Source organism: Anthonomus grandis, chromosome 7 (assembly GCF_022605725.1).
Source record: "Anthonomus grandis grandis chromosome 7, icAntGran1.3, whole genome shotgun sequence".
Taxonomy (NCBI): Eukaryota; Metazoa; Arthropoda; class Insecta; order Coleoptera; family Curculionidae; genus Anthonomus; species Anthonomus grandis.
Window position 1 is genome coordinate 12,128,617 of NC_065552.1, and position 27,348 is coordinate 12,155,964.

Below are 27,348 nucleotides of genomic sequence, written 5' to 3' on the forward strand. Positions count from 1 at the left end.
CTTTTATTTTTTGGACACTTCGTTTAGCATTGTCCCTTGTGCATCTTTTGCAATAAAAATTTTATATACAGGGTATCCTAAGTAAAATCTATGGCTTCAATATTTTTTTTAAATGGAACACCCTGCGTTTTATGACGTTTTACTAATCTATGATATAGATAGATTACTAATATATGAAGTAATAGAGTAATGAAACATACGACATTAAAAAATAAAAATATATACATTATTTATTGCAACTGATGTTCAATTTGTTGTCCATTTACTTCAATGCATTTTTGAATTCGGTTAATAATCAATTGCTTATTTTCAATCACTTGCGGTTCTATTAGCCTAATTTCTTATCGAATTCTTTGCTTTAACAGTATTATTAAAAGTTTTTGGTCTAGTCACATAAACTTTGGATTCGAAATAGCCCCATGAGAAAAAATCTGATTGGCTTATATCTGGTGACCTGGGTCACTCAATCGGTCCCCTTTGTCCAATCCATCTGTTAAGAAAAGTTGCATTAAGAAATTTTAGAATGGCAATAGCAAAGTAAGGAGATACCACCCGGTCTCCAAAATTAATCATCATGAGTATTTCAATTCGTTTTTTGTCCGACAGATGCATTTTAACTAATATGACAATTATACTTACAAATATTTAACAAACCGTTATTAAGAAGGTTCTAAAATTGGAAACTATTTGAAAATAATAAAATCTACATACTTTCCAAGAAATCCCATAAAAAATTAATGTTGGCATCATAGTTTCTACATGAGACACCCTGTAACCAACATTTTCAGTGCAAAGGACTCATTGAACCCAGTAAACAACAAAATAAACATTAGTTGCAATCTAGAATAAATTTTCATGTTTTAATTTTATATGTTTCATTTCATATGCAGCTGAATTTTAAATAGTCTTAATTCGTTCCTTTTATCATATGTTCCTTTAATGCACTGTATAAGATTGGAATTAACCAATTAGTTAGAAATGAATTAAAGCATTTCATTTGACACTTGCTTAAGGTGATAAGTATGAGTTTACTACTCTTTAGTCTAAACTACATTAAAAGTTACAAATAAAATAGTTAATTGTTGAGTCTTTAGATCTCTAAGTAAAACTTAACAAACGTATAAAGGCAGTGACAGATTTATCTTTTTTAGAATCAAAAAATACATATATAAGTAAATTAAAGAAACTATTCTATTTATTTCTTAATAAATATTTTAGGTAAAAAGATTTCATTTCATTGTTTAAGACTAATGCTCATAAAATGAAAATAAAATATGCCATGAAAGACATGGGTTTTTACTATTACATTGATTCTCAAAGCCTCAGATTTCAACTTTTATTTTACTATAATTAAAACATATTTTTTCAAAAGCATACAAATGCTTTGTATTTTGATTGTCTAATCCTATTGAAATTTACAGTTTTAAGAAACTTAGGCCTTTGATCGAATCAGCTTATTTGAAAACACCTGTTGGTTCCATCATTGGATATGCAAAAAATTTGTTGCACTTAACAAAAAAAAAACAATATATAGTGTGTCTCATAAATAATGGTAAATAATTTAACATTAGATGCCTTTTATAAAAAGAATGAGGTTAAGTTAAATTTTTCTAGTCTGAAAATCAAAGACAACAAAAGTAGTAGTAACTTTATGTAGTTTTTTTGAACTTTGGCTGTAAATTTAGCATAAGTTCTTCATTTTTAACAAAATTTGGACAAAGATTTTTTTTATATGACAGACCTTAAAATTAACCTTTTTAAAAATTACATCATAGAGCGCACCACAAGCAACATTTTCAAACGTAAACAAAACGTAACTTTTTTAGACTTAGGCATAATTTAATTTTTTATTTAAAATATCCATTGTGAAAACAGTTTTCACAAAAAGTACACTTCAAAAATCTCGCTACGATTAACGCTTTTCGTTAAGGTTTCAACGCACTCAAAAAAATAACATTTATAAACTATTTAAATTGCTTTATTACACTACGAATGAATAATAAAATACAAAAGACAAATTTAAAATAAAAATTATAAGGATTTGCCAGTGAAATCGATTTGATTTCCATTTGTCTTAATACATTTTAAAATTCTTTTACTAAATAATTGCCGAATCTTATATCATCATGTATTCCCATATGGAAAAATCTAATGGGTTAAAGTCTGGACTTCGTGCTGGCCAAGGTATTTGACTTTTACCTTATACGCAATAAGTAACGATAAATAACAATACCTAACAGAACAAACAACTATCAAAGCAATCTATAACCATTTTAAATGTAAGAATCTCGAGAAAATTGAATTGTAGTGAGATTTTTGAAATGTACCTTTTTGTGAGCAAAACTGTTTGTACAATCCATATTTTAAATAAAAATTAAATTATGCTAAGCCTAAAGGAGATACGGAGTTTTAAAACCGAAATGTTGCTGGTGGACCCTCTGAAACATAATTGTAAAAAAAAAATTTAAGATTTGCAGTATACAGGGTGTTTCAGAACTATGGGATCAAACTTTGTTGTTCAGTGCAACAGTAGAATCCATTTGAGTATAGGAATCCATGTCCGGAAATGTGTCACTACGCCACTACGGCCCTAAGACGCGTTTAAATTTAGAAAAAATATTAATTACCTAAATAGGATCTGATGCATTTATTTTTACCTTTTTTATATGATACCATCACAACAATTGTTCAAAATGTCTTCCTCCAACCTCAATACACCGATTAAAATACCGCACATGATTTCGGCGGACTACACTAAAAATTTGATCCTCGTTTTGAATGATTTCAAATGCTGCTGTTATTCGTCCAATTAAGTCTAGCTCTAATTCTACTGGAGTTTCGTAGACTAAAGACTTTACATGTCCCCACAAGAAAAAATCAAGCGACGTTAAATCGGGTGACCTAGGAGGCCAAGAAACTGCTCCACCTCTGGCAATCCAACGGTGCCCAAACCGCTGAGCCAAATACTCGCGTACTTGTACATCAAAGTGAGCCGGTGCTTCATTATGGTGAAACCACATTTGCTGTTTAACGTTTAGTGGAACATTTTCAAGGAGTTCTGGGAGAACTTCCTCCAAGAAACGCAGATAAATAGGTCCTGTTAACCGTTCCTGTAGAAGGTATGGCCCAATTAAATAATCATCAACAATGTCTGCCCATACGTTGACAGACCAACGATTCTGATGTTTTCTTGGAAAAATTGCATTAGGATTTTCTTCGTCCCAAACATGGCTATTCCTACTATTAAAAATACCGTCTCTTGTGAAAGAGGCTTCATCGGTCCACAAAACACATCACAATTTGGTTGTGCAATGATGTGATCCAGAAGCCATCAACAAAATGGAACTCTAGGATGATAATCCGCTGCAGTCATACCTTGAACTTTCTGGAAGTGGTAAGGATGGAGTTGTTGCTCGTGTAGTACCCGCCAGACAGAAGCGTTACTCGTATTCATATTCTTAGCGACGTCACGTGTGCTATTTGATGGTTCATCGGCAACTCGCTGAAGCACCTCTTCTTCAAATTCGACCGTTCTTACGGTTCAAGCAACACTAGTATCATGCATCTTGGTCTTAAACATGCCTGTCTCAGCGAGCCGCCGCGCCGATGAACCGCAATGAACTTTTTGTATCCAGGATGCTGTCGTTCGGGATAACGTTCATGATACAACCGCGATACTGCTCGTGCATTGCAGTTTGTTGTTCCGTATGCCAAATGCATATCCGCCAATTCTTGATTGGTAAAGTTTTCCATTAACAATAAATGTTATAAAATTTTTAAACAGGACATTGAGAATTGACATTGATAAGCGTTAAGTTTAAACAATTGTTGTTATGGTATCATGTACAAAAGGTAAAAATAAATGCAGCAGATCTTATTTAGGTAATTAATGTTTTTTATAAATTTTAACGCGTCTTTGGGCCGTAGTGGCGTAGTGACGCATTTCCGGACATGGGTTCCTATACTCAAATGGATTCTTCTGTTGCACTGAACAACCCTCAGAAGTTTGATCCCATAGTTATGAAACACCCTGTACAACAATTGGCAAATTTCGTTGAAAACGTAAATTATATACTAAATATATCGCCAAAATTCAAAAAAATATATTAGGTTTATCGTTCTGTATTTTGGATTGTCTGATTTTTGAACACGGAAAATTTGACTTAACCTCATTTTTTTTTCTAAAAACTTCGATGTTACATTATTTACTATAATTTATAGGTATATGCACCCTGTATAATATTTATGTTTAAAAAATCATAATGCATTACGAATGATTAAGAAAGAAAAAATGTATAATTGTTAAAAATATATTTCTTTCGAGAATTCAGTTTGTTCATCGATCTGTATAATAATTATGAAACCTCAAATAATTAGAAAAATTTATTATTACAATTATACTTCGTATCTTTAATATGACTTTACATTTTCGCAATTAAATAACGTATAAGATTTAAGAAAAAATATGGTCAGTAAACGGTATCTACGTAAATTCTTCAGATTAGGTAGAGTTGTCTTATTGCTATTTGTATTTTGTATTTTCACTTTCAGTTGTTTTCTTAATAAAAGATACAAAAATACGAAATAACGAAAAGTCACAGCTTCACTAGAAGAATATGCTATTTCAAGTTCAAATTCTTAAAAAGATAAAACGTTTAGAGATTTTATATCAACTATGTTTCAAAATATAGTCTTTTCTTATTCAGGTTTAAATAGGGTCGTCCAGGTGAAGTTCTTGGGATTTATATAGGGAAGACTAGTGACTGTACATATTAAAATATTAAAAAAAGTTACGCTTTTGAACACAAAAATATGATAAAATAACTAGCTAAATAAAAACAAATTAATTGAAAAAAGTACCATAGATATTTGGGTTATGCAAATGTTAAAGGCTACCAAATGGCATAACAAGTTGTATCTAAAATAATGCAAATAAATATTTTTAAGTGTTTTCAATTATATATCGAAGACAACCCGACCTAAATTTGCTTTAATTCAATTTCGTGTTTAATCAAATAAATAGAACAAGAAAATAAAAGATATTCATTCGTTTTAAGGGAACGCAACGAGCTTCCAGAATTTTAATCAGCAGGAGTAAAATAAGCAATAAGCCCATGAACTGCGAGCTGTTGTTTTCTAGTTTACTAGAAAACCCACCTCTAATTTGATTAGGGCACATGAGCACTTGCCAGTTTTATGTCGGATTGAATTGAGGATTTTTTCGCGCGATGAGAATTTTTTTCTGATGTAATCAGATAATTAAATCTGAAGATTTGAATAAAATTCCCATTTATATTCTAATGAGTTTTGAAAGGTTTCAGCAAGACTTTTAAATTAAAATTTTGCCGGATAAAAAAATGAATTTGGAAAAATATCATACACGATTTAACAGTACACAGGGATTTACTTAGAAAACTAATTCCACTGGTTCTAACACAAGTAATCCAAACCATTGATAAGATAAATAGTAGTGACACATATTTAATATTTTATCGGTTCAGAAAGATAAAAATAGCTTTTTTATGTTTTTAAGAAAAGTATCACAAAGAGTCAAATGATAGAGATGCTGGTATACTCTTGCAAGTCGGAAAGTAGAAAAAAATAGTATCCCCAGTTGCCGACATATGTTTATGCCTATTGTCTTTTTCATGGCGATGCAACCCGAAAAGCAAACAAAAGAGAAAAAATACAAAATACTAAGGTCAAATAAAAAAAGTCAAAATTAGTTAACAAATATAAAGTCAAATTTTTAACGAGTTAAGGGGGCAACATCGTTTATTTGTCATGTCAGTTTAAGGCTTTTAAATCACTGATGATTGCGTCCTAGCCTGAGTTTATGTGTGAGAAATGAGTTTATACTAATTTTGACAAACCTTTAAAATCTGACATAGGTAATATCATTAGGTAATATCTTGTTTGCTCTAAGGCATTTAATTTGATTTCATGAGGTTCATATTTTGCCAGATTTTTCTTGATTGGGTCACGATTTTCTTTTTGGATACAATAGGATGATTAAATCTTAGTGATATATTTTAATTAGTTAGTTGAGTTCCTAAGACTTCTAGGTTAAAAGTTTTTTTTAATGTGGCTTTTCCTGGTTGAAACATAAATATTATATAGGTAATGATGTAGTTTATTAGAAAGTGTCATAACTATTACTAAAATTATATATTTTCTTGCGTCAATATTCTAGATAACTTGGCTTATATAAAATATTTGCTAATGCTTTGAATAATTTTTAATAACACATTGTCTAAATTTGAGGAGCAAAGAAGTAACAAAAAATATATATAAGTAAATTGGTTTACTTTGGTTGACATAAATATGTACAATAAGAGTCTTATGTACAATAAGTTTTTCAACAGCAATCCGTATTCTTATCCCGAATTGAACGTATTTTATTGAGCTTAAAGATTATTCAGACACATAAACATTTATAATAAACAAACCATAAACAAATTAGGTTGATAAAATTTTAGCTTTTTTCGGTAATTCAAATAATAGTTTTAGAAAACCAACTAACGTTAATCGGTTAATTTTTTAAGCGCAGTTTGAATAGCTTTGACAGCTCAGACCTCTTGTGGGAATTTAAAGGACGAGAGAGAACTTCAGTTGTCTGGGAAAGTTTTTGATCACACTCTGTTTATTTTGTCGAATACGAGATGTCGCGGGCATTTTTATTACACCGTTGGTTCATATAATATATTGGTTTTTAATATGCTGAAATAAATTACCTAAAATTTCTTTTTATATACACATGAAAGCTGTGCGGGCTTTTTAGTTAAGATAACTATACTAGTGGAAGAAAACGAGACATGGATAATTATTTAGAATCATTAACTGGATTCTTTACAACTGATAGTGATAAATCGACGGCTACTGCAGACCTTCCAGACTGTGACTTTCCAGGCAAATTTCAAGTGTTAACTTCAAGTAATACAAAACTGAAATACTTTTATTAATCGATTTTTTTCTAAAGCTTTGTCCTCAATACTTTGCAACATTTAATAATAACCCCTGTATAATAGTTTAAAATGAATAATATTTTTCAGAAGAGGTATATATCGACACATGCTGTCCAATTACTTTTGTAAAACTAAAAGAGGATTTCTGAAATAACCCCACGTTATAACACTATATTTCCCTCATAACCTTTCAGACTTTTGTTTGGACCCCGCTAAGTCTGAGTCTTAGTAAATATGTAATAAGCCATTTTATAATTCAAGAAGTTCTAAAAGTAAACTCCGAGCAGTGTATATTTTATGCGGTTTCTGTTGGCCCTTAATAATTTTTCGTAGCCGCAACTGTGTTGTTTCAGAATGATAATTACCCTAACTTTAACCAAAACTTGTACCTGTGCCGCGAAACGGATGCAAATTGCTTTCTTAGAGAAAATAATAACCCTCCAAAGCGAAATAATTACTCGTAGTGCCAAAAGTAAGCAAGGAAAATCAACGCCTGGAACTCCGGTGGTGTTTTCTTACTCTGGGGAAACTTTGAGGTTACCCTGCATTAGAATGTAATTTTAAGTTATAAGTATTTAATTTGGAAAGTTATTAAAATTTTAAGGTGTATGGAAGAGATAAATAATATAAATAATAGTGATAAGCCGGTTTGTGTATTTTTAAATTTATAGAAAAAAATTAATTTTTAGTTTTTTAATTTAAAAAAATTTAAATTTATATTTAAAAATTTAGTCAATACGGAACAGAATTATCGTTTGCTGCGTCCACTTTGACAAGGTGTGAACATTTTCATCATAATTTTCAACATCAACAAAATCAAAATCACTGCTGAGGTAAATATATTATAATTTTAAAGCCGATACAAGAGTTACAATATATCACTATAGAGTTTTGATAAAACAGTATTTTTTCTCTTATTTCGTTATTATTCTCCAAAAACAAGTTCAACAATTAATGTTGCTTGTCTCCTCAAGCTTGACATCTAAATACTACTGTTTGGAAATAACCCTTTTACCCATACAGCATAAACGTATTTTTTATTGATTTGAATTGAAAGAGTATCTTGCCAGAGGGCTGTTGCGCACATAGGTCTTCGGATGGACTCATCATGCCCGACTTAGAAAAGCCAACGAGAGACTTAGGTTTGATAAATTTTAAGTTGCTGGGAAAATTTAAAGTGTTGTCAGGTATTTAAATCTAACGCGTGCCAGTGCTGAGCACTCCCCTATAACGCAGTCTGCAGTTTCTTTTTCCCAACAGCACTCTGGCTTATCCATAATACTTACGATGTGGATAAATGATTACGATGTGGTTTATCTTAAGTGCTAATGTCTACTTAAAAAGCTTCTTTAAGTGCAGTAGTTGTTCGGTAAAATACACAAATCTGTGGCTGTCTTAAGGTCCTGACACACATAACCGCAACGAGAACGATCCGTCAGTCCGCCGTGTCATGGACGACTTAGGTATAAAGTAAACCAATAAAATTATATAAGCCCATCTTCACATAACGATTTACGCCCGTGTGATGAGACCGCACCACGCCGATTTAAATTTGTTTGAATTTTTACTAAATCGGTGTTCAGTTCCACGTGTCAGTTTGCGCTTCCGACATCTACCCTACCACGTGCAAGCTACCTACTACATGCAAGCTACAAACACTGCCGTAAACACGGCCGTCTATCGTTCAAGTGTGATCTGAGAAATCGTCCACGGTAAAGGTCGGGGCACACATATCCGTACCGAGACCGCACCGTGCCCGCAGCGTAGCTCGGCCGTGTCTCGGTGCGTTATCTCCCAAAACACACATCTCCGACACACGGCCGCATCCCGCATCGCATTGGACGGTCATGACGCACTTTAAAGTATTCAGTTTGGATCGAAACTTAATTGGGTTGGTACATTAAATTTATTTCAAAGAAAAATGTTTTCGAAATTTGGTAATGATCAACAAATGCAGCATTCGCAATACGAGAACAACTAAATGATTTCTTTAGTTCTATAGAGAGCAGCGTAGATTGGCAGGCAAATACAGCCCTGGCAATTTAAATAATTTAATTTTCTTATATTATTTTACTTTTTATTAATATTTAATATAAAATGATTCAATAATAATTAATTATTAATTATTATTAATATTAATTATTAATTAATAATAATAATTAATTATTTTAATTTTATTATTTATTATTCTAATATTTGAATAATTTAATTTAATTAAAGAAATTTTCTTCCATACTCTGTCTTTATAATCTGTATTCCTATATTTTTCATTTTTTTAATCACACAGTGATAGAAACTTCCTTACTTCCTCTATTAACCTTTCAATTTCCATTTTGAATAGCTAAATTTTATTGCTCGTTCGAGACCGTACAACGCACCGTTACCGTTGAAAATTAAACAAAACTATTCTAGCTCGTTGCGGACTCGGTGCGCAGTCGGCGCACGGGCACGGTGCGGTCATGTTAAGACTACTTCATATGATTACGAACAACAATTCACAACCGAGACACGGCCGTGCTACGGTGCGTGCTCGGTGCGGACTCGTTGCGGGCATGTGTGTCCCGACCATTAGTCGTCCGTGATATTGCCGACTCACGGATCGTTCTCGTTGCGGTTATACGGGCCTTTAGCTTGTCTCATACCAGGTGCTTCCGCCCATCTCCAAAGAATTTCTTTAGTAGAATCTTATGCCTACTGGCAGTTTTGCGGTTCTCCGCAATATCTTGGTGAGCTCCCCAAGTGAGTAGATCCTGTCAGTATGGAGAACCTTATCACAGGAGTCTGTACCAGCTCTGACAGTCATTCTGGAGCAGTCCATGTCCCAGACGGTCCTCCTGTTTAGTGATGCAAGCGTATTAGAGTCATGACTATGATTACTTAACTTGTAAAATTCCTAATATAATTGTTTTGTAGTCTTCAGATCGATTCATATAAGGAATAACTATTGAAATTTTTATTTTTAATTTTTTTAAGTTGATAAAAGAACAACATTTTGTTAAATTTTGTTGGGTCTTGGTCAAACTGGCGAAACTAAGATCAATACTAAAATATTTATTTATCCTATTGTCAACTAAGATCAGGTGCTTAATATATGTATCTAGTCACCAGGCTTTTATTTACGCTTTACAAGGGGCCTTGCCATAATAGGCCGAGGATAGCACAGGGTAGAGCAAAATATTAATTTCACCACTAGTATAGCTGAGGAAACACTGCCAATTACGAAAATTGCTAAATAAGGAAATCAGGTTCCTAATAATCCACCCTTTGGATAACAATTCCCGGGGATTCCCCGCACCAGTAGCTGCAGACGGTCTGCCAATTCTCTTAAAGGGCAGAGTTATTCTCTAACATGGGCAATCCACGCTTAGGATAAGACCAGCGGATCAGCTTAGGTCTGTGGCATAGATAGCTACTGAGTTGAAATCTTCTAAGTGGCGACTCTGCCGAGCTAATTAAGTCCACCAGCAATGAATAATAGAAATAGGGTATGCTTTATCGCGTCCGTTGAGTTTATAGGTCTTCTGGAGTCAAGGTTTGTGTAAGTAGAGCAAGCAACATTTTGTAATAAATTTACTTCTGGAGTGGAGTGGAGCGGAATTTACTGGTGGAGAATTTCTTGGTATTTTTTCTGACCAGATGTTAATGGTATTGATACTTTATATGCTGTCGGGTAGAGAAATTCAGTAAGCTCCTCTTGATACTTCCATGTGTGTGTGATTTTTGTTGTGGTATTTGTAAATATATCGGTATATTGTGTGTGTGTTATAATGATAGTATGTGTAGTTTTCCTAACCTGTGTCATCTGTTTTTTCATATTTATCTTTTTCTATTGGTTCCTCCGCAGTTCATGCGTCATTATATTGGACATACAGTGTGTTTGCTTTTCCTTTTATTTTTCTTTGGATTATGGTGGGTTCATTTATTTTGACAGCTTCAGACCTGGGGATGCTTTTTTCTCGAGTGCGTTTGTGGTGGCCTCTTATGCGGCGATGGCTTCTTTGAGAGGCGTCTTTTATCCTATTAGAATAGTGGTAGAAAGGTTTTTTCTTAGGGGGGTAGTTTCTTGTAATTATAATTGTGACTCTGCTTTTATGGGAATGAGTTTTGCTTTTTATCTCCACCTTTACGAGTTATCGTAGCTTTTACTACATTTTTTAGTATATATGCTATCCCCTCTAATAATTGAAATATTTTTCGATGCACCGTAATATCAACAATATAATAATATACAATAGTTTTCTGTAATACAATAAAACATCTTTATTAATTTTTATTTTCTTTTTGTGTATACATCTGCTTTTTGCATAGGTATCTTTAATGGCCTTGAGTGTACGCCGTCTAGTCGACTTGGTTTGGTGAACATTCAACTTCTCTCAGATAAGGTGTTCCTCCGCAGCTGTATTTAATTAAAGAGTCAGTAGGCTTCTCTAAGCCCTATGCTCCGTACACTATGCTCGTACGGTAATGGGCGTAGATGGTTCGAATAAAACGACTTAATTTATGTAAGTCATGTATTTGGTCATCAGATTAAGACAAAGATTGAAAATTAAGAAATCAGATTGCAAGTAATCAACCCTTTGGCTAACAATGCATCGGGATTTTTCGGAACCTAGTTATCTAAGTCAACTCTTTTTGTCATTTCTTTTGGATAAGGAAACCAAAAAATTGCTACAGACGGTCTACTGATTCCTCCAAAGGGCAGAGTTACTACCTAACAGGGACAATCCAGCCTTAGGCGAAGACCAGCTGCTTACATCCCATCCTAGGGGTAGAGAATTAGCCCGAATTGATTATCGAATGACTGATGATTTCCGTAGATTTCGTGTTTAAATTAATATTTAAAAACTATGTCAATGATCCATACTAAGATAAAGATGAATACATGCAAAATTTCTAGGGTTTCATTTTAAGTTTCGAAATTCGGTTGTAAATTTGATTATTAATTATGAATTGCCTAAAGATTGCAACATTAGCAATTATTTGTTTTAGTCTGAGTGTAGTTGATTTGGTGGACAATATCCAAAACTCAAAAAGGCTTAAAACAATTTAATATATGTTTTTTATTATAGATTATTAAAGACATCTTAATCCTTATATAGTTGTTATTTTTACTTACAGATGTAACAAATTAAAAGACTATGACGTTCCTATGAAGAATATTCCTGTAGTAAAAACTGATAAAGAAGTTAGACGAAATATCACCGAGTGCTAGCACAAAATCTGTCATTGATAAAATTAAATGTTTAATAATTGATGTACCTTAATTTCTGCTTCTTTCTTCTAAATCCAATTATAAAAAAGGTGATATATGAAAAAACCGAAAGCAATTTTTGGTACACCGCTTTTGCCACATATCCAACAATAACTGTTGAAATTCAATAGTTATTCACCTAGTCCTTTTTGCACGGTAATGTATGAAGATTGATTTCACCTTTGTGTCACTCATTGTTTTTTTATAAGAGGTACAGTTCATTATATTTATTTACATCAAAACACATTGATTTGCTAAACTTATTATCGAAGAACAGCTGCAAAATGACTAGACTGAAAAATTAAATAAAAAGAATATGGTCAGATAAATAAGTTAACCACCAATGTGTTAACTACGGTAGACTAGTAGTACTATATTCGTAGTGAAGTCCGAAAATTATCCATGTGAATTTCTAATAAATAGAAATATTTTGTTATAGGTGAAAGCTGTGAAGAAACCGACTGCAATGATCCAACTTGCTCTGAGCATGGCGCTTGCGTGCACGGTCAATGCTACTGCAAAGCGGGATGGAAAGGTGTTAATTGTGATGTTATCGATGAGCAAGTGCATAAGTGTTTGCCGTCTTGCTCTGAGCATGGTATTTATGATTTGGAATCTGCAAAGTGTGTATGTAATAGACATTGGACCGGATCGGATTGTTCACAACGTAAGTATCCAACATTTTTTGAATAAGAGGAGGTTAAAAATTGTAGACTAATTTTATTTAAAAAAAACAAGCTCAAAAAATCCTGGTATAGTGTTTGACGTTAAAGTCCTAAGCAAAAAAAAAACAACTTTTTTATGCCGACTTCCACTTTATGATGTTCCACCTTACCTGATAGCGATTTAAAATTAATGATATGTGGGCGCTTCTTATATTATAGTAAATTTACATAGTTTTTTTAATTATTGTTCCAACGATCTTTCGTTCATTCATACTAAAAATATTTTGATAATTAAAAATACTTATATTAAAAAATTGTCTACCTATCTCTTTCTTTCTCGTGAAAGTCTTTATTTAGTGATTATTATATAAAGTGACCAAAATAATTGTTCAGTAATATTTTAATGTGACATCAGTTTTAATAATATTTAAAAATTTTTAAAGCTTTTAATAACAAGATTTTTTAAATTTATTGATAAATTACTCAATAACTCCGACACGGCTATGTATACAAGAAAACTTGCTATTGGCTTTCCCGTAAAGAAACTCGTTAGATTCTATATGAAACTAAGTTCCAATATATTGTAAGGCCTTTTACATTATCAAGAATATTTTAAACCATTAAAAAGCTACTCCATTACGCTAAAAATGAATATTTATAAATGCTGAATATTTATAAAGAAATAATAAATGAATTTTTTTGTGAATAAGCTAATCAGCTTTCATAATTAATTTAGATGAATTATTACATCCGTTTTTGAAACACTTTGAATTTTATAAAGCGTTTGACAGTATCCAGATGTCCATTATTAATTCAAAAACAAGTTAATAGTTTCCTGGAAATATTTATTAGTTAGAATAACCTTTCTAGTAAACAATCTTATTTAATAAAAAACATCGGCAATTTAATCAACGTCTGCAAGTTTACCAAAATTTAAGCGTTTTCGTATTATTTGCTTTTTGCGAGATCTCATTGGTCACCCTAGAATTTGATACACTTTATACTTACTAAAAACTAAGCGAATTTCTAATCTCCTAACTCAATTCTATATATTTATCTACAAGTCCATAATAATAGATAATAGACAAATAATAGATAATTTCACTACATACACAGAACATATTGCCTATATAGAGTTCTCATTAATCCCATGTTAATCAAAGATTACAAGATGATGATACTATTAAAATGTTTAGGCAATAGCTACGTGACATATTACGAAATTACCCGATTACTGTAATATGTTAATATTAATAACTAACCACATGGGCAATAAGCTTGTATATTAGGGAATTCGAAATATCTCAAGGCGTATTTTGATTGACTGAAGGTTGTTGTTGAGTGGGATTCCGCAAATAATTCCTTTGCATTATCCAGTAAGCAATAATATGGATTTGCCTGTTGGAATAATGATTATGACAAAAAAACTAAAACAATTATTTATTTAATAAGAGTGAAAAATACGCCTCATAAGGCAAAGTCACTTACGCTTTATGCAACAATTCTCATAATTTAAAACAAATAGAATTTATATACGTGTGCATAAAAAAAAACAAAAATACTTTATGCACTGTACAAAGATCAAATCTTCTTAAAAGCATTAATAAAGACAGCCCCTTAATATTTTGATTAACAATCCTATACATTTGAGTTTATCTCTAATATGTTTTCTAAGGAACCAAAAAAATATGCTCTGTTTCAAAACTGTTTCGAAAAAATTTAAATGACTCCTAATTCTAAAAATCTTAAAAGGCTGTAATAGGAATTTGTGTGAAAAGTTGTATATTATTAGATGGATAAAACTTGTTGATATTCTGCGTTCTTGATTTGCTACTGACAACCGACAAATGCTTCATTTTTGATTCTGTTGCTAGTAGTGCCAAAAATCTCTTCATAATAAGTATTATACAAAGATATTGAAATTAAAAATGAATCTCATAATGCCAGAAAAAATATCAAAACTTGAAAAGTTGCTCTTACGTGTTATGTATGTTTCTTAGAATAAAATCTAGTGGTAAGGATATAAGCGAGGATACAACATCAAAACTTAAGATTACATAATTGTTACGTAACCAAACGAAAACAAAACAAAGGTAAGGACACAAAGTCACGGTCTCATGAAATCCATATATATATATATTTTTCAAAGCTACACGTGTTTCGCTCCTATCGGAGCATCATCAGGCCTAGACCTACACAGATCACATCACAACTCAGTTGTATGATGCTCCGATAAGAGCGAAACACGTGTAGCTTTTAAAAAATTATATGGATTTGATGAGACCGTGACTTTGTCTCCTTACCTTTGTTTTCTTTCATACAAGGTTTTATTATATTTCACACGATAAATTTCTTCTTTTTTTTATACAAAACTAAACTTTCTGATGTTCTCTTAGGTATGATTGAATATTTTAAAAAAAGAAAACAATAAACCCTCCTAAAATCAATGAAATAAAAATAATTTCTAGGTTGTGTAATAAAGAAGCTTTAACATTTTTGTTGTTTTTTTTCATAAATACTATAAATGTTAAATTAGTCACTTCAGACCATAGACTAGACCGGATTCGATAACATTTTGCAGATTTGATAGACGTCTTCATGATATCAAAAAACGAAGTAGACTGCAGTTCTAAGGGAGTCCTTTAAACAGTCAGAATACCGAAACTCAAAGAATGAATTATACACGAAATTACGGAAAATCTCGAAACTAAAACTATTTGTTGGCAACATTTGAATAAAAAATTTGCTATACTCATATTATATTCAAAGAGTCCAGTCATTATTACCTTGAGATTTCTCATTGCGCATTAATTTAATGTGAGTGTCATATTCAAAAGTAGTTGGAAAATGACAGCCTTTACTGATGACGCTAATTCTTCTCGAAACTCAATAAGAAATTTTCATAATAACCATTTATGGGTAGATATTAACCCTTACAGAACAATTCTCTTTTTGGGCTGGAATTATTAATGATTATTTGAAAGGCGGATTTTTCCTCCCATGAAGACTTTATGAAGAATCATATTTACACTTTCTTGAAGAAGATCTGCCGCCAATACTTGATGATCTTCGTCACTTATTATGAAACCAGATATGGGTAATAAACGATGGTGCATCTCCACACATTTATCGAAATCTGTGGATAGGTCGCCGAGAAATGTAATCATGGCCGCCTATATGTCCCTTTAGTGTATGCAATGCCGATTCAAACCCGAGTTAGAAAAGAAGTTACGAAATCGTATATTTGTGTGCTGCCAAACTATAAGAAATAGCCCAGTGTTTATTAACACTTATATGTATTTTTGACATTTATTTCTTGTGTGAGACCACTGTAGTCCAAACAAACATTTCGTGTATACCGCCAGGCGACGTAGTGGTAAGAAAGCAGATTACTAGTAGACTGTGCAGCGAGAGCAGTGTTTCTGATTTCTTTGTATTTTTCTCTTTTCTACAAGTTACAATAAATTCAGTCTATTATAAAAAACGCGCGTACTATCTTCCCCACCACGGTGTGCTGCGCGATGATAGCTTAACTACAAAATTGCGCACAGTTTTTGATGCTAGTGCTCCAAGTACATCCGGTTATTCTCTTAATCATTTACTAATGAACGGTTTCATTTTACAGGAGAATCTTGTCTCCATTCTTATAAGATTTCGACAACATTCTATTGTTGTTACTGGTGACATCGAAAAGATGTATAGGAATGTTAATGTTTCTAAGGAATACTTGCCTTTACAACGCATAGTTTGGAGAAATAATCCTGATGAACCTCTGGAGATATACGAATTACAAACGGTGACGTAAGGGACAACAGCCGGGTCCTATCTGTCAATTCAGTGTTTATTTGATCGAGCGGCTATAAATGAACAAAATTTTCCTGATTTGGCTACAATAATAAGATCAGATTTCTACGTTGATGATCTGCTAACGGGTAGCGAAACTGCGCAGGATATATTACGCATATACAATGGCATATCGAGTATTTTAAAACAAGGTTGTTTTAATTTAAGAAAATTTGTATCAAATAGCAAGGAAGTTTTGGAAAAGATACCTAGTAGTGAGATAATATTAAAATTATGAGTTTAAGCGAAAATAAAAATTCCAAGACATTAGGGTTAGTTTGGAATCGTTCTTCTGATAAATTAATGTACAAAATAAACTCCTAATATTCTAAAGAGCCTGTATCAAAGCATGAAATTTTATCCAGAATCTCCCAGATTTCGACCCTTTAGGTCTCCTAAGAAAAGTTATCATGGGATGAAAGTTTTCCGTTATATATGCATACCGCTTGGACTATTTTGAGAGATGAATTACCTCTGTTAAATTCTCTAGAAATTACCAGACATGCGATATGTAGCAATCCAGAGAAAATCGAGTTGCATGGATTTTCCGATGCTCCGGAAAAGGCCTACGGTGGTTGTTTATATATCCGGTCTATTGACAAAAATGGTAATGTTTTTGTAAAACTACTTTGCGCAAAATCGAAAGTTTGTCCTCTCAAAACGATTACTATGCCGAGATTGCAGTTATGTGCTGCTTTTGTTTTGTCGAAATTAACAGATCAGGTGATTAAATCTATGCGATTTAAATTCCATGAAGTATTTTTATGGTCTGATTCAACAGTAGTACTAGGATGGTTAAAAACTGAACCAGATAGATTGCAGTCTTTTGTAAGTAATCGTGTTTCTCAAATTCAGCAGCTTACATCGGCCGAATCATCTAGATTCACCCGGGAAGAGGCGGTATCCCGAGTAGCTATAATAAAGACTGCGAGTGGTGAAATTAAACGTGGTTTTCAAAAAATATGTCCATTACCGGAAGCATAGACTTTAGACTTTGTGTTTGTCAAACTTTGTGTGTTTGAAGCCTAGTATCTTCAAGTTGGGGGGCATGTTTAATAACACTTGACAATTTTTGACATTTATTTCTTGTGTGAGACCACTGTAGTCCGAACGAACATTTCGTGTATACCGCCAGGCGACGCAGTGGCAAGAAAGCAGATTACTGAAGAAAGCAGTGTTTCTGATTTCTTTGTAGTTTTCTCTTGTCTACAAGTTACAATAAATTTAGTCTATTATAAAAAAGCTGAAACTACTTTTGCTATTAATCCTTACATAAATTAATATACAACCAGGAATGATTGAAAAAGTGAGTTAGTCTATGCAAAGAAGAGTAGTTGCTTATACGTAAGTGGAGGATATTTCCAACAGCTACTGTAAATAATTTGAGTACTTTATTTTGTTTGGTTTTTCTTATCATCGCTTAATATTTAGGCTTTTGAATTTTTGAAGTAAAACTTTTTGACGCACTTTTGAGTTAGATAATGCATTACGAAAAGTGTGATCGGGCGAGGCGAACGGTAGTTGAGACGGAGATATGAATTAGTGGAGATAGAAAAAGAGAAAGTTCGATTTGTATATTACTGTAGGAGCAATAGAGAACCATGCGCGCGCACATTGTAGTTCTCTCTTTTTCTCATAGCCCGTGTACTTATATATATTTCAGTGAATAGGTTTGCGAGTTTGCTAGCGTTACACGAACGGTGATTTCTTCATTATTTCGTAATTTCATTTCGTTCTTGAACAATTGTAATTGTAATTAATTTTTTTTGTGGTATGTATTAATTATTCTACGTTTAAAGTGAATATAATTATAAATAAATTTAAAAGTTAATATTTTTTGAATAATAAGAAATTGCATACAGAAATAATGCATAAATATACATATGAATTGAGCTAAAGAAGCTTTACTTCAGTCGTGTGGTCTCAAGCGCACTAACTAAAATTGCTTTAAAATAAATATATATTTTAAAAATATTTTAGACTTTAGAAAAATCAGTAGTGTACTATTTTTTTTTTAAATTTCCCTTTTAAACCTCATACGGAGGTCACTGATAAAAATGTTTAAAAATGTTTTACGTGAAAAAATTCTCCTTAATGTTAAAATCCTCAATACAGCTCTATAAATTGTACATCTACATCCATATTATTAAAGAAAGCTATATAAAATATCAAATTATATAAACGTGTCTCACTAGACACGGTCAACATTTTTATGTATCCAAACCGGAACATGAATATTACAAAAAATCTCCAATACATAGCAGCCTGACCAAAGGGGGAGAAAAGTAAACTTAAAGTTAAAGTCTCACAAATCAAGCGTCTATTAAAAGGTTACGCGTTTTGCCGCATTAGGGCATCATCAGACCTAAATAAAATTATCAAAATTAAATAATAAGGAACAGAACGCTAATTAACAGAAAAGAAATACCTATCTAAATACAAAAACTACACACTGACTCACACTAACATAAATAAAAATATAAAATATAATATGTCCACACCATCGTGTATCGTTATTGACTAAAATATGAACTTGAAAGCACCAAATATCACATCCAGTACATTTTATAAATATTATCTTATAAAGAATCAAAACAAATACAAGTATGAAAGGACAAAAAAATATAAAAAAGATTTCCGAAGAAGAAGTCTGTGGTAAATGTTTTTAAAAAGTTGAAAATCTGGCTGGCCTACAATTAATTATTGTGCATAACATCGATAAGCTCTTAAACCACTGTAATTTTCTTGAGCATAAAGTCAAATCATATCTGGAGTTTCTGAGTTGGAAAAAAAATGATATATAGATATTTTAGATATTTCAAACTAAGCGATGAACACTGGGATGAACACTAACGCAATTACTAATAATATATATTATTATTATGAAAATGTAAAAACGTAGATATTATCATAGGTTTTGTACAGTTTTGCTCGTATTTTGCAGTTTAAGTTTATTTAATTTACTATTTACGTTTAGTTTATTATTTTTACCTATAGTATTTCAGGGCCCAAATATAAGTTATTTATGTTATATTATTGTGAATCTCTGTATTTTAAATTTTCTAAAATTGGTATATTTTTTTGCTTTAACTGATAGTATTTTCTTGAAATAATTAGTCTCCATCGGCGAAATTAATGTAAAATTGTAAACATTTCTAAATTACTCCATAAGTCTTTAAAAGGGACCGCGTTTCGTGACACTTTCATCAATTTAATTAGTTTTCTTGTTTACCTTAGAAACAAACAAAAAAACAGTCAACATATTGAGTCAGTGTTGAGTTTTTGACGTAAAGTAAGTTTTGGACATTAAAGAGTATTCCTGGAGTAAGTGTGTTCCTGAATTTCGTTACAATATTAACTAACAATAAGGATACAATAAAGGTTAATAGATAACGTTACTAAACGTGTAAGTTTTTAATTTTTTAACTACTCATCACGTAACTGATGCAAGAACGTAAGCCCTGAGAGTGCCAATGACATTTATAATAATTCATCTTGCCAGGCATAGTCTATTTAAAAAATATTTCACATTGAAGTAGGAATATAAAATCTTTATCTTAAGTACATTGAAAACTTTAAACTAAAAGTTGTAAATATCTACAAAATGAGTAAGTCGTAGCGAGATTTTTAAAGTATGCCTTTTATTAATCAAAACTGCTTGCACAATGCATATTTTAAAGAAAAAATTAAATTATGCCAAGTCTGTTAAAATTGGAAATTAAAAAAACACTCTTGGTGGCACCATCTATGACATAATTTAAAAAAAGGTTAATTTTAAGATTTGTCATATTAAAAACATATGTTCCAAATTTTGGTAAAAATGTAGAATTAATGGTAAATTTATGTATACCATCTTGGTTGTCTTTGATTTTTGAATTAGGAAAAATTTAAATTAACTTCAGATTTTAAGGAATCTGCTGTTAAATTATTCATCACTATTTATGGGTATATACACTACTGCTCAAAAGTATTTTCCCACCATGTATTCTTTTTAATATTTTAAATTACATACAAAAATCTTATCTTTATACCTATATTTAGATTGTATCTCTTTTGTAAATTGCATATATGTATGCTTAAACAGCATACCTATCAACTATGGTTCATGAAAAATACTGAGTATTTAAAAATAGTCTTGCAAATAACAAACCATGTAGTGAAAATATGCACCTCTAAAAAACTAATCTGTTTACAGCTCGTTTCCGATGAAATTTGAAACATTTAAAGGTGTTTAAGCGAGGTTCTCACGAGGCGAGTTAGTTGATCAAACTTTAATTGATCAAGAAAAATCGCAAGCGATTTGCGTTCTCATGGTTAAAACAGAAATCGCTTCATAAGGCAGTTGCTTTAAATGGCACCGATGAAAATTGTGCAATCGTGTATTCCTGAGATTATAAAAGTATTAGTTGACGAAGTGAGAATTATTTTGAAGAAAGAAATATTCAAAAAAAGACGTAAATATTGGGTGAGAGCTTGGATCTTAAGAAGAGAGCAATTAGGAGCATCGCAGTCACTTCTGAAAGAGCTAGCAATTGAGGACAAGGCTGAGTACAGGAACCATCTGCGTATGAACGAGGCTATGTTTAATTAACTTCTTGCTAGAATCCGACCATACATTTCAAAACAGGATACCAACGTGCGAGAAGCCATTCCAGCAGGAGTTAAATTACAAATGACTCTAAGATATTTAGCAACAGAAGATTCGTATTCCAGCCTTGCCTACCTCTACAGAGTTCCAAAAAATACAATTTCTAATTTTATGAAAAATGTTTTAGAAGAAATATACAGGGCCTTGGAAGAGTTTATCAAGGTAAGCAATAAAAAAAAATTATTTACCATATTATTTATAATACATATACCTACATACATAATGTGTAATATTTAAATATTTGCAAAAGCCTTTCGAATCATATCAGAGGGATTAATATTATCTTCATTATTTACATTACTCGGTACCATAGGTTCAAACGTCCTTCCTCTGTATACTGGCTCAGATATCAATGATGGTGGAGAGTTTATTATGAATTCCTCTGATGGAGATAGTGTCCATGAATATTGAAAAGAAGACGAACTCGCCGAAGTATTTCTAATAATTTGAATGCGTTGCTTTCTGATCCTACAGCATTTAGCCTGTCAATAGTTTTATTGATATCAGCCAATTTACGTTTACGGGAAATTTGTGACGATTGCTTCGAAATCACTTGAGGTGGACACGAGGGTGGACGGTTTCTGGAGTCGAAACTGATGGAGCTGATGGAACCAAAAACTGGGTATTCGTCGCTGCGGGTGTTCCTTCATTTTCCACAGATGTAACATTTGTGTGTCCACTCAATTCATTGTCGCCATACTCATCTCCATCTTCAGCCATTGCTGTACTCTGAAAAAATGTTTTTGTTTCAGATACCACAAACAGACGGAGAATGGAAGAAGATACAAGAAGATTTTAACTGTCGTTGAAATTTTCCTAATTGCTGCGGTGCCCTTGACGGGAAACACGTTGTTATTAAAAAAGTACCAAATTCCGGATCCGACTTTTTTAATTATAAAGGAACGTTTAGTGTTATATTGTTCGCGAGTGTCGATGCAAATGATGCAGCTGGTTTTGCCAAGTCATCTTTGAATGATTCGTTACAGAGAAACATGTTACATTTTCCAGAAAATGGGGTATTTGTAGCAGACGATGCGTTTCCTTTAATAACAAAAATTTTCAAACCATTTGCAAGAAACGCACCACTGACAAAAAACAACAAATTTTTAATTACCGGTTGTCAAGAGCACGTCGCATTGTAGAAAATGCTTTCGGAATTTTGGTGACAAGGTTTAGGGTATTTGATAAACCTTTAGCGTTAAACATTGACAAGATCAATGATATCATTAAAGCTTGCTGTGCACTCCACAATTGGTTACGAATACATTCAGCTAAAAACTACACACCCCTTGGTTCATTGGACGTTGAAGATATAAGTTCATATTATACTGTTATACCCGGTACGTGGCGATCTCGTGGCCAAACAAATCAAGCATTAAAAAACATAGGACGAATTGGAAGTAATAATTTTTCAAGGAATGTGCTACACTCCGTGAAAATTATGCTGATTATTTCTGTGGTAATGGAGCTATATCTTGGCAGGAAAATATGATTCATTGACAAATATAAGTTTATTAACCACAATACCTCTTTTAGTTTTTAATTTCTTTAAAAAATGTAGTTTGTATTATAAAATTAACAATTTTTAAAATGTCTTCAATTTCCTCAAATAACAAAAGAAAAGACATAAATATATACTTATAAATAATTAATAATTAATAACTGCTCGTCAAAATAGAGGAGACACGTACGTTTTTGGATCAGATTCAGATGCATGTAACTTAAAAAAAAAAATTAAATTTGGTTTTCAACACTTAATAGGTATATTTATCCTTAATTTAACATCCTATTAAAATTTTTAAAATCTTCTTTATTCTAAATTAATATTATAATTAAAACTTATTGAGCTATACCAAAACGCCACAAAAAAAATTGTGATCATTTGTCACCTTCAAAAACTTAAGGCATTTTTTCTTTACTTGATTTAACCCCCTGTATTATTTAGAATAACGAAGATTTTAACTGTCGTTGAAATTTTCCTAATTGCTGCGGTGCCCTTGACGGGAAACACGTTGTTATTAAAAAAGTACCAAATTCCGGATCCGACTTTTTTAATTATAAAGGAACGTTTAATTTTCCAGAAAATGGGGTATTTGTAGCAGACGATGCGTTTCCTTTAACAACAAAAATTTTCAAACCATTTGCAAGAAACGCACCACTGACAAAAAACAACAAATTTTTAATTACCGGTTGTCAAGAGCACGTCGCATTGTAGAAAATGCTTTCGGAATTTTGGTGACAAGGTTTAGGGTATTTGATAAACCTTTAGCGTTAAACATTGACAAGATCAATGATATCATTAAAGCTTGCTGTGCACTCCACAATTGGTTACGAATACATTCAGCTGAAAACTACACACCCCTTGGTTCATTGGACGTTGAAGATATAAAAGAAGAAATAAAATTGTGATCATTTGTCACCTTCAAAAACTTAAGGCATTTTTTCTTTACTTGATTTAACCCCCTGTATTATTTAGAATAACGAAGATTTTTTAAATTTTATTAAATTTTTAAGTTAATGATAAATATCCCTATTAAGCATTGAAAACCAAACTTTAAAAAAGTAAATAGTTTTTGAGTTAGAGGCATCTGAATCTTACCCAAAAACATAGGTGTCCTCCCTATTTTGACGAGCAGTTTACATATGTAGACTTACCAAGTTGGAAGTGCTGTCTCTAGTAGTGGACACACTTCTCAGAAAAGCATCTGCTCTTTCGAACCAAACTAGTTTGAGTTTATAAATGTCGCTTGTCCCAGCTCCACTCTTCACTGATTTCAGCACCAAGTTCAGTTCTTTTTTGTACATGGTGCGTACAGATTTTATTTTATTTTTTATGTCTTCACATGTTAACTGGGAACATTCCATATCCACAGTTATTGCTTGGATAGCGGTTTCTCTAGCATCCTTGTTTTTATATACATTAAGGGTTTGGTTCCACAGAGATTTTTGCTGTTGATACAAGTCCAAAAATTTAAAATTTAACGCGTCATTCCATCTAAAACACTTTGATGTCATCTTGGCCGTACACGATCTATACCACAAAACAAACAATAAATCGCTTTCGACTTAGAATTAACTTCTGTTCCCACGTTCAACAAGTTTCAACTCGCTTGCAATTTTCGTCGACTCGGCTCAAAAAGTTGACGGGTAGGCAACTTTTTGTGGTTCAATAAAAATTGAACGATTTTTATTGAAAACATGTTCTCATGGAACGATTGTCATTTCAACTCGAGAGCGATTTTAAATTGACCGACAAAAATCGCTTCGTAAGAACCTCGCTTTAGTCTTCAAAAATTGATTTTGTGTAACATTGGTAAATAATTTCGCTTGCTTATTGACGATTGTAACCGTTTATTTGCTGGTTTTTCAACATTCTTTAAAATGGGTAAAACAAAAGAGTTATCGGTAGAAACAAAAGGTATTATCATTGGAGTTCATAAGGCTGGAAAGACTAACCATCAAATTTCGATGGACTTGGGAATTCCAAGGCGGACTGTCAATTATAATGTTAGGAAATTCACCAGAGAAGGGACTATTAGCAACAAACCTCGATTGGGAAGGCAACAAGTTCAAAGGAGGATTTAAATATTATAATTACAAGCAAACGCAATAGACGCCTTACCGCCCCTGAAATACCAGCAAAAATCAACAAGGAGCGTAAAAAAGCGGTCAGTGTTTCGAAAGTAAAACGGTGACTTTATAATGCTGGTCTTAGAGAACGTTTAGCTGTGTCAAAACCGCTACTGAAGGATGTTAATAAGAAGAAAAGACTTGAGTGGGCCCAATCACACAAAGAATGGACCATTAATGACTGGAAGAAAGTTCTCTGGAGTAACGAGTCGAAATTGAGGTTTTTGGGACGAAGAGGCGAGTTTTCGTTCGCCGTTATGCCAATGAAAGGGTCGCTGAGAACTGTACGGTGGCCTCAATTAACACGGTGGTGGTTCGGTGATGGGGTGGGGTTGTTTCGGAGGTTCTGCAGTGGGCGATGTAATTAGAAAAGAGGGAATTCTTCCAAAAGAGGGTTACAAAACAATTTTAAGTGACATTGCACTTCCTTCTGGTACTCGAATAATTGGGGAAAACTTTATCTTTCAACATGACAATGACTCCAAGCACACGTCGAAATTGTGCTAGCAATATTTAAGTCAATTACAAAGGCAACATCTTCTGAAAGTTATGGTATGGCTCCCGCAATCACCGTACCTCAATCCTATCGAATTACTGTAGGATGAACTGGATAGACAAGTGCGAAAATTATGCCCCACATCAAAAGAAGACTTGTGGAGGATCATCCAAGAAGAGTGGCACAAGATACCTCAGGAAACTTTGGACAAATTAATTAGAAGACTACCGAAACTCTGTGAAGCTGTTATTAAAAATTGAGGCGGACATGTAGATGAATCCAAAATTTGATTTTCTTAAATTTAATTAATTGAAAAATGTATTGTTTATATTCATTTTGTTATAAATAAACCGTTTCATAAGAATAACTGATGGGTTTATTATTTTTAGTTATAACTTTAAAACAGTCATATGTGGGCAAATACTTTTGAGCGGTAGTGTATTGTTCGAATCAACAAAAAATCTATTAACAATAAGAAATAGTCATATTATATAAATAGCCCTGCTCTAAAAAATGGAAATTCAAGGATCCCAAGAGAAATGCATAGAATACCCACAAAAAAAATCTTACATGGGTTGAAAATTGGTAAAGTTTGTAATAGGTTAAATAAGTCACCTTTAAAATCCTTTTAAAATTGTAAACTATCTTTGTTAAAGATTACTTACAAAGCAAATGTTTAAAAAATCAATAACCTATTTAAATAAGGTGTGAGAACCTAGCGTTATTAAAAAAACAGTTTTACGCATTGGACACATAAATAATTATCCTGACTAAAATGTAAATTTGCTTTTACAATTTTTTTTTACTTTTTTCCCTATAAATTAATAATGGTAAAACTTACATTTACATTCACTGAATGGCCGATTTTTATTCAATGTAATTAAGGTAATAAAGAAAATGGGTTTTGTCAATGAAATCCCCAAAAAAATATTTTCTTTAGGATATGACTTTTTTGAATACCTGACATTACGAAACATTTAAGAGACAAAAATTACTCTCCAAATATTTGAAACAAATTAAAAAATGTGTTTAAAAGCAAGGAAGAAAAATTACTTTTTCCTGAAAAAGCTTGTTTTGGAAGATATTAAATTAAAATAAATTTATTGTTTCCAATTTCTGGAAGACTATCAATACCTAAAACAAAATAAAAGTAGGTGTCTTAAAGCCTGCAACAAAATTGAAAATTATTTTAAGTCTGAAAATATAGCAAGTGTAAACTTTGTGTTTGTGAGTATTTAAAAAAAAAGCCTAAATTTAAAGATTATTTTTGTTTCTTAATTTTCCCTTTTTTAAATACATTAAAATTATTTCGTAAACGCATACAATCGTATGTCTTAATTTTTATTTTTAATTATATTAATAAAAGAAATTAGAATTCTAAATCTTTTAAAATTTTCAGCCCTTTGTAACCTGGACTGCGGTGATCACGGACATTGTGAACTAGGCAAATGTAAGTGTGATATAGGCTGGACAGGTCTCCGCTGTGAACAGCTGCCCTGTGATACCAGATGCCAAGAACATGGCCAATGTAAAAATGGAACATGCGTGTGCTCTCAAGGATGGAATGGACGACATTGTACTTTACGTAAGTAGAAACGTAACGTCATTTCACTAGATTTTCACAAAAGTCAACCTTAAGTCAACGAATGAGATACTGATTCTTACATTTATGAAAAACAAAACATTATTTAAAAGAAAAGTTTGTTTATTATAAAAATGTAAGTGTTTTTTTCATTATAAATAAATAAAGCGACTAAAAAAAGATCATACGAAATTTCGAAAAAAGACTTCATATCAGATAACTTCAATTTGACCAACAGAAAAAACTTGATTTTGGATGATTAGGTGAT

At 32.1% G+C, this 27,348-nt stretch overlaps 1 protein-coding gene across 7 annotated transcripts in view; it reads left to right on the forward strand.

The window, feature by feature from the left end:
* The window catches only part of LOC126738818 (teneurin-a), a 1,182,227-nt gene that overhangs the window by 1,002,963 nt on the left and 151,916 nt on the right, over positions 1–27,348 (forward strand). For all 7 annotated transcript variants that reach the window (XM_050444260.1, XM_050444261.1, XM_050444262.1 and 4 more), the window contains 2 exons: positions 12,656–12,883; positions 26,898–27,083. In XM_050444260.1, coding sequence (XP_050300217.1) covers positions 12,656–12,883; positions 26,898–27,083 — 414 coding nt within the window. The remainder of the gene's footprint in view (positions 1–12,655; positions 12,884–26,897; positions 27,084–27,348) is intronic.